Raw genomic sequence first — 12,584 nt, 5'->3', positions numbered from 1 at the left:
AGGTCTTTTACCTGTGTGGTTAAATTTATTTGTAGGTGTTTTTATTCTTTTTGATGCAGTTGTAAATGAGATTGTTTTATTAGTTTCTCTTCCTGATAGCTCACTATTAGTATACAGAAACAACAGATTTCTGAATATTGGTTTTGTACAGTGCAACTTTATTGAGTTCATTTATTAGTTCTGTTTTTTTTTTTTTAGTGCAGTCTTTAGGGTTTTCTATATATAATATTATGTCATCTGCGAATAGTAACAGCTTTAGTTCTTCATTTTCAATTTGAGTGCCTTTTGTTTCTTTTCCTTGTATGATTCCTGTGGCAAGGACTTCCAGTACTATGTTGAATAAAAGTGGAGAGAGTGGACACCCTTGTCTTGCTCCTGATCTTAGAGGGAAAGCTTTCAGTTTTTCACTGTAGGATATGGTGTTAGTTACGGCTTTGTTATATAGCAACTTCATAATGTTGAGGCATGTTCCCTTCATTCCCACTTTGCTGAGCGTTTTTATCATAAAATGGATGTAGCATTTTCCCAGATGTTTTATTTTTGCATCTGTGGAGATGATCATAATTTTTATCCTTGGTCTTTTTAATATTGTGTATCACATTCATTTATTTGTGGATATTGAACCATTCTTGCAACCTTGGAATAAATCCCTTTTGATCATGATGTATGATCCTTTTAATGTTCTGTTGAATTCAGTTCATTAATATGTTGTTGAATGTATGTATTCATTCATTCATCAGGGCTATTGGCCTATAATTTTCGTGTGTGTGTGTGTGTGTGTGTGTGTGTGTGTGTGTGTGTTTTGTCTGGTTATATGTTTGCTGGTTTTATAGAATGAGTTTAGAGAATTTCTTTCTCTTGAAATTTTTGGAATCATTTGAGAAGGGTAGGTATTAACTTCTCTTTTAACATATGGTAGAATTTACCTGTGATGCATTCTTATTCTGGACTTTTCTTCGCTGGGTTTTGGTTACTGATTCACTTTCTTTACTTGTAGTCAGTCTGTTCAGGTTTTCTGTTTCTGATTCAGTTTTAGAAGGTTGTATGTTTTTATAAATTTATTCATTTTTGCTAGGTTGTCCAATTTTTTGCCATATAATTGTTGATAGTATTATTTTATTATCCTTTATATTTCTGTCGTGTCATTTATAACTTCTGTTTGATTCCTCATCTTATTTATTTGGTCCTTCTCTCTTTTTTCCTGATACATGTGACTAATACTTGTATCTTCTCTATTTGTTTAATTTCTATTTAACTAATTTCTGTTTTGGTTTTTATTATTTTCCACCTTTGCTGACCCACCCAATAGTTGTTCAGTAAGTTGTTTAGTCTATATGTATTTGTGTTTTTTCCAGTTTTCTTGTAATTGATTTCCAGTTTCATACTGTTGTGGTAAGGAGTTGAAAAACATACTTAATATGATTGCAATCTTCTTGAATTTATTGAGGCAGATGACTTATCTCCATTTCATTAGGGATTTTTTTCCTGTGTTTTTTCTTGTTTCTTCATTTGCACCATATTCCACTGTCTTCTCATTTTGTTTGGGTTTGTGTTTGTTTCTATGAATTAGAAATAGCTCCCTCTCCCAGTCTGGAAGGAGTGGCCTTGTGTAGGACAGATGTCTGTGTAGACTGCACATGCTATGTGGTTTTGACAGGCCAGCTGGAGCCAAAGAGGGCATGTGTGGCACTGGCGCACCCTGGGGAGACAGCCGGCTAGGGTTGCAGTGGGTTCCAGAACATCCTAGGGGTCCACTGGCTGGGGCTCCAGTGCTGTTGGCTGAGGTAGCCCAGGGCATGCTGTGGTGGCCTTACAGGCTGTCTGGAACATCAGACTGAGCTTACACCTGTGCTAGCTGGGTGGAAGGGGAATGTAAACAATGGCACTAGCAGGTACTTTTGATTCTAGAGTTTCTGCAGATCCCAGAGAGTTCCCACAGTTCCCCACCCACTTGGCAGGCATCTTGGAGTCAGTAAATTGATATTTTTACATATCGCCTAGGTACCTTTTAAATCACTGTTTTATTGCTGTGTCCCAGAGCAGGCGTATCTGCCCCTGTGGCCCCTCAGTGATACTCCCTTCTCACTGCAGGTCACCCTGTCTGGTAGAGTTCCCATGGTGACTATGTCTCTGTCTCCTTCTTTTCCTTTTGTGGTTCCTGTCTCATTAGTTGCACTGAAACTGTTCAGTCAGCCCTTAGTTGTCCTTCAGGAGGAATTGCTCTATATTAGATGCGTGTTTGGCATGTCCATAGGAGGAGGTGAGTTTCGGGCCTTCCTATGCAACCATCTTGGATCCTCCCACCCTGAAGTGATGGCGTTTTAAAATTTTTTATTTGTAGAATTACTCTTCCTTGTGAAAACTAAGGAGTAGATGGTATTTTGCTGGAGAAAAAAGGTTTCTAAGGCATTAAAGCAGAAACTAAAATTAGCCACTTTCATATTTGCTTGGGAGTAAGGGAGAGTTTATCCTTTTCAGTCATTCTTGTTTTTCCAAATGACTGTCCTTCCCTATATTTTGTACTTCAATCTGAGAATAAATAATTGAGCCATCAGAGGGCTGTATCTGGCAGTTAGCTGGCATGCAGTCCACATAGAATGAATGAATGGGGAAATTCATAATTTATATTAATTATATGCATCCTCCCAAAGGGAGGAGTGATTTTATAGCAAGGATGTTTTTCCTAATTATAACAAAAAGCAGTATTTCAATAATATTTGTGGGTTATTTGTTTGCCTGTAACTCTAGTTTGTGGACAACTTTTTATTTCTATTATGGTCTGAAACCACTAGATTCATGTCAAAAGATGATGTGTCTTTTTGATCACCAAAGAAATTTTTGTCTTGGGTCTTCTTTGTCCTGTTGGGTATTATACAGCTGTTTATGGACATTCTTGGAGCATTTTGTTAATAATTGTAAGTATTGGGGGCCAAAAAGTCCGTATGGTTTTTTCCATAAAGGACACATTTTTCATTTTCACCAATAACTTTATGATTTGGATAATTTGTATACATAGCCTATCTCCCGTGTGGTATAATGTTGATTGTTCTCATGATTAGATAACTATCAACTTCAACTGGTCTACTCGACTGTGTAGCATTTTCCAGCTAGAAATCTCCAGTGTGAAACTTCACAAACTGCTTTTGACATGTCCAGTCAGTCATAGCATGTCCCGCATAGGCTTCGCAAAACTTTCTTTTGCCTTTCAGTTGTGTTTTTACCTTTCTAGAAATAGTAAAGCATGATATGCTGAAAATTTTGCTTATTTTCTTCCATCTTCTCTATTAAAATGGCTACACAAAAGTTCACCAGTTATGATGTTTTTAAAATTTACCCTGTATTGTATTTTTTTCGAATATCACTTAGTCCTTATCCGTCCCTCCCCCAATAATCACCACACTGTTGTCCAGCCCATTAGCACTTTTTCCTTTTTGCTCAGCCCCTCCACTCCCAACCTCCCCCACACGACTAGCTGTCATCCTGCTCTCTATGAGCCTGTCCCCATTTTCCTTGTTAGTTTGCTTTGTGCATTAGATTCCACGTACGAGTGGAATCATATGGTATTTGTCTGTCTTTAACAGGCTTATTTCACTTAGCATAATGTTTCCCAGGTCCATCCACACTGTTGCAAAGGGTAAAATTTTCTTCTTTTCTACAGCCAAGTAGAATTCCATGATGTAAATGTCCAGTGAATGTTTTGTCCAATAAAACGTGTAAATGTTTTATCCACTTATCTATTGGTGGACACTTTGGCTGCTTTCATATCTTGGAGGTTGTAAATAATGCAGTGAACGTAGGAGTGGTTATGTTCTTTTGAATTAATGTTTTGGGTTCCTTCAGATATATTCCCAGAAGTGGGATCACTGGGTCAAAAGGCAGATCCAGTTTTATTTTTTTTGAAGTGTTTCCACACTGCTTTCCACATTGGCTGCACCAGTCCACATTCTCACCAACAGTGCACAGGGGTTCCCCTTTCTCCACATCCTTGCCAACACTTGTTGTTTGTTGATTTATTGATAGCCATTCTGACTGGTGAGAGGTGATATCTCATTGTGGTTTTAATTTTCATTTCTCTGATGATTAGTGATGTTGAGCATCTTTACATATGTCTATTGGCCATCAGAATGTCCCCTTTGGAGAAGTCTATTCAGGTCCTTGCCCATTTTTTAATTGGGTTGTTTGGGTTTTTTTGGTGTTGAATTTTGTAAGTACTTAATGAATGTTGGATATTACACCCATATCAGAGGCATCGGAGAGCATGTTCTCCCATTCAATGGGTTTTTTTTTTTTATTTTGTTGATGATTCTGTTCGCTGTGCAAAATCTTTTTAGTTTGATATGATCCCATTTATTTATTTTTTCTTTTGTTTCCCTTGCCTGGGGAGATATATCCAACATAAAATCGCTGTGAGCAATATCCAAGATTTTGCTACCTATGTTTTCTTCTAGGATTTTTATGGTTTTGGTCCATTTTGGTCCATTTTGAATTTATTCTTGTGTGTGGTGTAAGAAGGTAGTCTAGTTTCATTTTTCTGCATGTATATGTCCAATTTTCCCAACACCATTTATTGAATAAATTATATTTAGCCCATTGTATGTGCTTGCTTCCTCTGTTCAATATTAATTGACTGTAATGTTGTGGGTTTATTTCTGGTCTCTCTATTCTGTCCCATTGATCTGTGCCTCTGCTTTTATGCCAAGACCAGGCTGTTTTGATTACTATGTCCTTGTACAGTATAGTATAGCGTGATTCCTCCAATTTTTTTTCTTCTTTCTCAGGATCACTGTCGCTATATAGGGCTTTTTGTGGTTCCATATAAATTTTTGGAATATTTGCTCTAGTTCTGTGAAATGTATCATTGGAATCTTGATAGGAATTGCATTGAATCTATAGATTGTTTTGGGTAGTATGGACATTTTAATGATGTTAATTTTTCCTATCTATGAACTTGGTATATACTTCCATTTTTGTATCTTCTTCAATTTCTTTGTTTAGCGTCTTATAATTTTCCGTGTACAGGTCTTTTATATCCTTGGTTAGGTTTATTCCTATATGTTTTATTCTCTTTGAAGCAATTGTGCATGGGATTGTTTTCTTAATTTCCCTTTCTGTTAGTTTATTACTGGCATATAAAAATGCAACTGATTTCTGGGTATTAATTTTGTATCTTGCTATTTTACTGAATTCATTTATCAGTTCTAGTAGTTTCTTGGTGGAATCTTTGGGGTTCTCCATGTACAGTATCATGCCATCTGCAAATAAAGACAGTTGTACTTACTCCTTTCCAATTTGGATGCCTTCTATTTTTTCTTCTTGTCTGATTGCTGTGTCTAGGGCTTTCAGTACTATGTTGAATAAAGGAAGTGAAAGTGGATGTCCTGGTCTTATTCCCAATCTTAAGGGGAATGCTTGTAGTTTCTGCTCTTTGAGTGTGATGCTGGCAGTGAGTTTGTCATATATGGCCTTATTATGTTTAGGTTTGTTCCCTCTATTCCCACTTTGCTGAGAGTTTTTATCATAAATGGGTGCTGGATTTTATCAAAAGCTTTTTCTGCATTTATTGAGAAGATTATGTGGTTTGTACCCTTCATTTTGTTTATGTGGTGAATCACACTTATTGATTTGTGAATGTTGTACCAACCTTGCATTCCCAGAATAAATCCCACTTGATCATGGTGTATTATCTTTTTGATGCATTGCTATATTCGGTTTGCTAATATTTTGTTGAGGATTTTAACGTCTATGTTCATCAGGGATATTGGCCTATAATTTTTTTGTAGTGTCTTTATCTGGTTTTGGAATTAGGATAAATCTGGTCTTATAAAATGAGTTTGAGAGCCTTTCCTTCTCTATGAAATACTTTGAGAAGGAGAGGCTTTAGTTTTTGGAATGTTTCCTAAAATTTACCTGTGAAGCTATTTAGTCCAGGGCTTTGTTTGTTGGATGTTTTTTGATTACTGCATCAATTTCACTAGGTGTAATCTACTTATTGAGATTCTCTCTTTCTTCCTGATTCAGTTTTGGATGATTGTAGGTATCTAGAAATCTGTCCATTTCGCCTAGGTTGTCCATTTTTTGGCATACAGTTGTTCATAATATTTTCTTAACAATCCTTTGTGTTTCTTTGGTGTCAGTTGTTAGTTTTCCTCTTTCATTTCTCAAATATTTGTTTGGGTCCTCTCTCTTTTTGTCTTGATGAGTCTGGTTAAAGGTTTGTCAATCTTGTTTAACTTTGTAAAGAACCAGCTCTTGGATTCATTGATCCTTTTTATACTTCTTTAGACTCTATTTCATTTACTACTTCTCTGATTGTTATTATTTTTGTCCTTCTACTTACTTTGGGCTTTGTTTTTTGTTCTTTTTTAAGTTCCCTTAAGTGTGAAGTTAGATTGTTTATTTGAGCTTTTCATGCTTTTTGAGATAGGTCTGTAATGCTGTGAATTTCCCTCTTAAGATTGCTTTCCCAGTGTCTCACAGATTTTGGGTTGTTGTGTTCTCATTTTCATTGTTTTAAAGTATCTTTTGATTTCTTTTTGGTCTCATTATTGACCCATTCATTATTTAGTAACATGTTATTTAACTTCCATGTCTTTGTGTGTTTTTTCAGTGTTCTTTGGATATCTAGTTTCACAGCATTGTGGTCAGAGTAGATGCTTGATATGATTTCAGTCTTCTTAAATTTATTGAGACTTGTTTTGTGTCCTAACATGTGGCCTATCCTAGAAAACCTTCTATGTGCACTTGGAAAGTATGTATATTCTGCTGTTTTGGGGTGAAATGCTCTGAAGATATCAATTAAATCCATTTGATCTAGTGTGTTGTTTAAGGCTGCTGTCCTCTTGTTGATTTTCTGACTGGAAGATCTATCCGTTAGAGTCAGTGGGGTGTTAAAAATCCCCAACTATGACTATATTTCTGTCGATCTTTCCCTTTATGTCTCTCAAGATTTGCTTTACATATTGACGTGCTCCTTTTTTGGGTGCATACATGTTTACTAGGGTTATATCCTCTTGTTATATTCTTCCCTTTATCACGATGTAGTGTCCTTCTTTGTCTCTTGCTATAGCCGTATAGTCTTGGTTTTAAAGTCTATTTTGTCAGATACAAGTACTGCTACTGCAGCTTTATTTTCCATTTGCATGAAATATCTTTTTCCAACCCTTTTATTCTGTGTGTATCTTTCGATCTGACACGGTTTTCCTGGAGGCAGCATATATGTAGGTCTTGTTTTCTTACCCATTCAGCTACCCTCTATCTTTTGGTCAGAGTATTTAAGCCATTTACATTTAAGGTGATTATTGATAGATGCATGTAGTGCCATTGTATTGTTAGACTATTTTCCTCTGTTTTTTTTTTTTTAACTTTCTCTTTTTCTTCTTCTTAAAGCAAGTCCTTTAACATTTGTTGCAGTACTGGTTTTGTTTTAACACATTCCTTTAGCTTTTTCTTGTCTGGGAAGCTTCTTGTTTCTCCTTCAGTTTTAAATGATAGCCTTGCTGGGTGAAGTAGCCTTGGTTGTAAGTCCTGGCTTCTCATCACCTTGAATATTTCATACCACTTTCTTCTAGCCTGAAATGTTTCTATTGATTAATCAGATGCCAGTCTAATTGGTGCTCTCTTGTAGGGCTACTACCTGCTTTTCTCTTGCACCTTGTAGGATTCTCTCCTTGTCTTTAAGCTCTACCATTTCAATTTTGATATGTCTTGGTGTAAGCCCCTTTGGGTCCAACTTGTTTGGGATTCTGAGCTTTCTGGACTTGTGTGACTTTTTCCTTCACCAAATTAGGGAAGTTTTCGGCCATTGTATCTTCAAATAGGTTCTCAATCTCTTGCTCACTCTCTTCTCCTGGTATTCCCATGATGTGGATGTTGTTACTCTTTGTGTTGTCCAAAATGTTTCTTGAGCTCTCCTCATTTTTTTAAATACTTTTTTCTTTTTGTTCCTCTGCCTGATTGTTTTTTTCTACCTTGTCTTCCAAAATACTGATTCAGTCCTTTGCTTCATCTAACCTACTGTTTATTCCTTCCAGTGTATTATTTATTTCAGATATTGCATTCTTTATTTCTGACTGGTCCTTTATTATGGTTTCTATGATTTTTTTCATGCTGTTGAGTATCCTTGTAGTCATTACTCTAAAGTCTCTATCTGATAAGTTTATTGCTTCCATTTCATCTATTCTTCTGGAGAATTCTCTTGCTCTTTCATTTGGGGTCTCTTTCTTTGTCTTCTCATTTTGGCTGTTTCTTTGTATGTCAGCTTTAGTCGCTAACCGAATCAGCCATCTAACAGTTCAGTTGTTAATCTAATCAAATGGTAATCAGCAGCTGGGCTTACGCACCTCAGGGTGAGACAGAGTAATTCCTGCTGGTGAAATATTGCTTCCCCTCAAGCTGATGCTACTCAGAGATGACTGTTCTGCCTGAGAAGGATGGCTTCTGAAGTTTGGGGAATGACTCAGCACAGGGATCCTAGTAGTTTTCCTTCAGTTCTCTCCCCAGAGCCACCAGCCCTAGACTCTTGTCAGGTATCTAGTTCCACTCTGCCTTCCCTCTGCTGGAGCCCAGGGTAAGTGGCTGCAAAGAAAATTTTGTGCATTGGACCTTGAAGTGGCTCTCTGTGTCTCCAGCTGTCTCTCCCTGGCAGACAAAAACCCTGCTGCTTTTCACAGCTGGATGCTATCTCGTTTTTTTTCCTGGCTCTGTTGCTGTATGATGGAGATCCCAGCTTGGGGTTTAGACCACACACTTCTCAGGGGGAACCCACTGGCTGCTAAAATACCCTTCTAGCACTTAAGATGCCAACTATATAGGAGCCCAGCCAGCTCTCTCATGTCTCCACACTCCCTACCAGTCATGTTGTTGTGAAGTGATTTCTTCTCTCTGTTCTTGGTTACTTGATAAGTTTTTGTTTTTTAATGCACACTGATATGACAGCTGTCACAATACAATCAATCTAACAAAATTTTTTCAAATGAAATTAAAGACAACTAAGTGCTACTTGCGCCATCTTGTGGAAAAAAACAAGTGAACTTTTTGGCCAACCCAATACATGAGTGGTAGTCATATTTTCTTTTAACAATTATTTTCCTCCAGTTTTTCTGCATAGCTTCTATTTATTGCCTTATTCTCCACTTATTTTAAGACCTACCTGTAGCTTTTAGAATCATCTTGAAGTGTAAGAAAGGTGATCATCACTTTTTCTGTCACATTATAATGTGACACTCATCAATAAAAACCTTGAGGGGACCTCTACTCTTTTGCTGAGCCAAAACAATTTTTATTCATGTGTGCAGGTATTGTGGAAGATTACAAGCCACCGTTCTATGATGTGGTTCCCAATGACCCAAGCTTTGAAGATATGAGGAAGGTGGTCTGTGTGGATCAACAGAGGCCAAACATACCCAACAGGTGGTTCTCAGACCCGGTAAGATTGCCATTTCCTTATTTTCATAGCTATCCTCAGCTCTCTGCTTGCTCTCCCTATTTTATGCAGAAGGTCCTTAGACATCGTTGAGTAGGTTCAGAAAATTGTCTCTTTCTTGAAACAGCCATTGATGATTTATCTTGCTAATGAATGACAGTATTCACAAGACTTTGTACTACTGATTAGCCCCAGAAATTGGGAGTCTCATTATTATACTTCTGGCCCTAGGACTGCAGTTTTCATGTGTAAACCAAGATACTGAGTGATGCTTTTAACCTTTTCCCCATCTCTGCATATGTGAAATTCCAAACATATAAGTTGTTCAATGCTGAACATCCTTATTGCTGCTCTTTAGTAGCAAATCTAAGACATCGAGTAATGACCCTTTCTGCACATTTCAGTATTAACTCTGGGTCAGTATTGCCATTTTTACCACCCATAAAACCATCAAGGGGCCCAGCCTTGCCTCTGTGATTGACCTGATACAGTCTTTTGGTGGTATTAGGAGTCCAAACGACAGATGTGATGAAACTCCAGAGTGGCTTCTTTATCCATGTTCGGGACCCTGATTATTGGTTTTAAAACAATGGCAGTGACACCACTTTAACTTCATAAGACCTACAGGGTCTGTAAAATGGCTGATACATCTGCCCAGCTTCTCCACTGTCCCCTCCCCGCCAAAAAAAAACAAAACACTTTGTCATTGTGGTGTTTGTTTCTTCTCTTCTCAGACATTAACTTCTCTGGCCAAGCTGATGAAAGAATGCTGGTATCAAAATCCGTCCGCAAGACTCACAGCTCTGCGTATCAAAAAGACTTTGACCAAAATTGATAATTCCCTAGACAAATTGAAAACTGACTGTTGACATTTTCATGGTGTCAAGAAGGAAGATTTGATGTTGTTGTCATTGTCCAGCTGGGACCTAATGCTGGCCTGACTGGTTATCAGAACAGAATCCATCTGTCTCCCTCCCCAAATGACTGCTTTGACAAGGCCAACATCTTACCCAGCCATGTGTTGGGGAGACACCAAAACCACCCTAACCTCGCTCAATGACTGTGAACTGGGCATTTCACAACTGTTCACACTGCAGAGACTAATGGACAGACACTGTTGCAAAGGTAGGGAACTGGAGGAACAGAGAAATCCTAAGAGAGATCTGGGCATTAAGACAGTGGCTTTGCATATCTTTCACAAGTCTCCTAGACACTCCCCACGGGAAACTCAAGGAGGTGGTGAATTTTTAATCAGCAATATTGCCTGTGCTTCTCTTCTTTATTGCACTAGGAATTCTTTGCATTCCTTACTTGCACTGTTACTCTTAATTTTAAAGACCCATCTTGCCAAAACGTTGGCTGCATACTCCACTGGTCTGTCTTTGGATAATAGGAATTCAATTTGGCAAAACAAAAATGTAATGTCAGACTTTGCTGCATTTTACACGTGCTGATGTTTACAATGATGCTGAACATTAGGAATTGTTTATACACAACTTTGCAAATTATTTATTACTTGTGCACCTAGCAGTTTTTACAAAACTACTTTGTGCATATGTTAAAGCTTATTTTTATGTGGTCTTATGATTTTATTACCGAAATGTTTTTAACACTATACTCTGAAATGGACATTTTCTTTTATTATCAGTTAAATTCACATTTTAAATGCTTCACATTTGTATGTGTGTAGACTGTAACTTTTTTTCAGTTCCTATGCAGAACGTATTTAGCCATTACCCATGTGACACCACTGAATATATTACTGATTTAGAAGCAAAGATTTCAGTAGAATTTTAGTCCTGAACGCTGTGGGGAAAATGCATTTTCTTCGGAATTATCCATTATGTGCATTTAAACTCTGCCAGAAAAAAAAAATAACTATTTTGTTTTAATCTACTTTTTGTATTTAGTAGTTATTTGTATAAATTAAATAAAATGTTTTCAAGTCAAAAAGTGAATTTTCAGTGTATAAAAAAGATCTACATAATATAGAGCATTTTCTTATGGGAACAATAGAAAAACATCATAAATTGAATTTGCTTTTCAAGTCTAGTAATGAACTTGAGGATTTTATGAGGATGTCTTCCAGCTTGAATTTGGTATCAGATAATTTGAATTTTATTTTTTTCGAGTTCTGGCTGTGATTTTTTTTCCCTTGGTCAGTTTTCCCAGCTTTGAAGTGAGGGTAACAGGCCTGAGTGTCCCGCCTTCCTCACAAGATAGTTGTGAGTGTAAGTCGGAGGGAGAGGTCAAAGCATTTTGTTTAGTATACAGCCGCGTGTAAGTGGAAAGCAGGCTATGCATCTCACCTGGCTGTTGGAGGAGAGTCCTTCTTTGGCTTTTCTCACTTACTCTGTTCAACGGGATTGAAAACGTAGGCTTTACAGTAGCCCCAAAAGAGAAGAGGTGTGAAGATTCTGAAATGTTCACCAGAGGTAAGTTAATAATACATTTACTTGGAGGTTGTGTATTAAAGTCGTGCTTAACTTTTAAAAAAATTTGTACTAAAATACATGTAACATAAAATTTATCACCTAAATCATTTACTGTATTTTGCCTTATATAATGCACACTCACATTTTGGGCCCAAACTTTTAGGGGAAAAAAAAAATTTTTGTTTTAATTTTTAATTCAATTATTTAGTTATTTATATTTAGATACAGGTTTTTTGTATTATAAAGGAATTTTAGCATTCATTTTTGAACATATTATGGTACAAGAAATTTTATGTAACAAATAATTACAAAACACAAGAACAGATATAAGGTACTACCCATGTATAATGCACATCCTTATTCTTCAAAAATTTGGGCAAAAAAATACTCATTATACATGGCAAAATACAGTAAGTGTACAGCTTGATGGCTGTGCTGCCTCTCACCATCCATCCCCAGAACTTTGCATCTTGCAAAACTAAAACTGCATCTATCAAACAAAAATTCCCTGTTCCACACTCCTCCATCTCTGGCATTCCTCATTCTTTCTGTCCCTATGAGTTTACTCCATGTACCTCATATGAGTGGAATCATATAGTTTTTGTCCTTTAATGGGAGACTGCCTTCTTGTACTTAGCATAATGTCCTCAACATTCATCCTTATTGTAGCATATATCAGAATTTACTTCCTTTTTATGGCTGATAATATCCTACTCTAAGTATAAACA

General features: G+C 36.9%; 1 protein-coding gene across 4 annotated transcripts in view; it reads left to right on the top strand.

The window, feature by feature from the left end:
* Positions 1-11,374, top strand: part of ACVR1 (activin A receptor type 1) — a 141,034-nt gene extending 129,660 nt beyond the window's left edge. For all 4 annotated transcript variants that reach the window (XM_054562475.1, XM_054562476.1, XM_054562477.1 and 1 more), the window contains 2 exons: positions 9,294-9,424; positions 10,156-11,374. In XM_054562475.1, coding sequence (XP_054418450.1) covers positions 9,294-9,424; positions 10,156-10,290 — 266 coding nt within the window. In that variant the 3' untranslated portion in view covers positions 10,291-11,374. The remainder of the gene's footprint in view (positions 1-9,293; positions 9,425-10,155) is intronic.
* Positions 11,375-12,584: the final 1,210 nt, after the last annotated feature.

This window comes from Pteronotus mesoamericanus, unplaced genomic scaffold (genome assembly GCF_021234165.1).
Source record: "Pteronotus mesoamericanus isolate MK-2021 breed Mesoamerican mustached bat unplaced genomic scaffold, CSHL_Meso_final scaffold_651, whole genome shotgun sequence".
Classification (NCBI taxonomy): Eukaryota; Metazoa; Chordata; class Mammalia; order Chiroptera; family Mormoopidae; genus Pteronotus; species Pteronotus mesoamericanus.
Note: the sequence above shows the minus strand (reverse complement) of the source record. Positions and strands in the feature narration are given on the sequence as shown.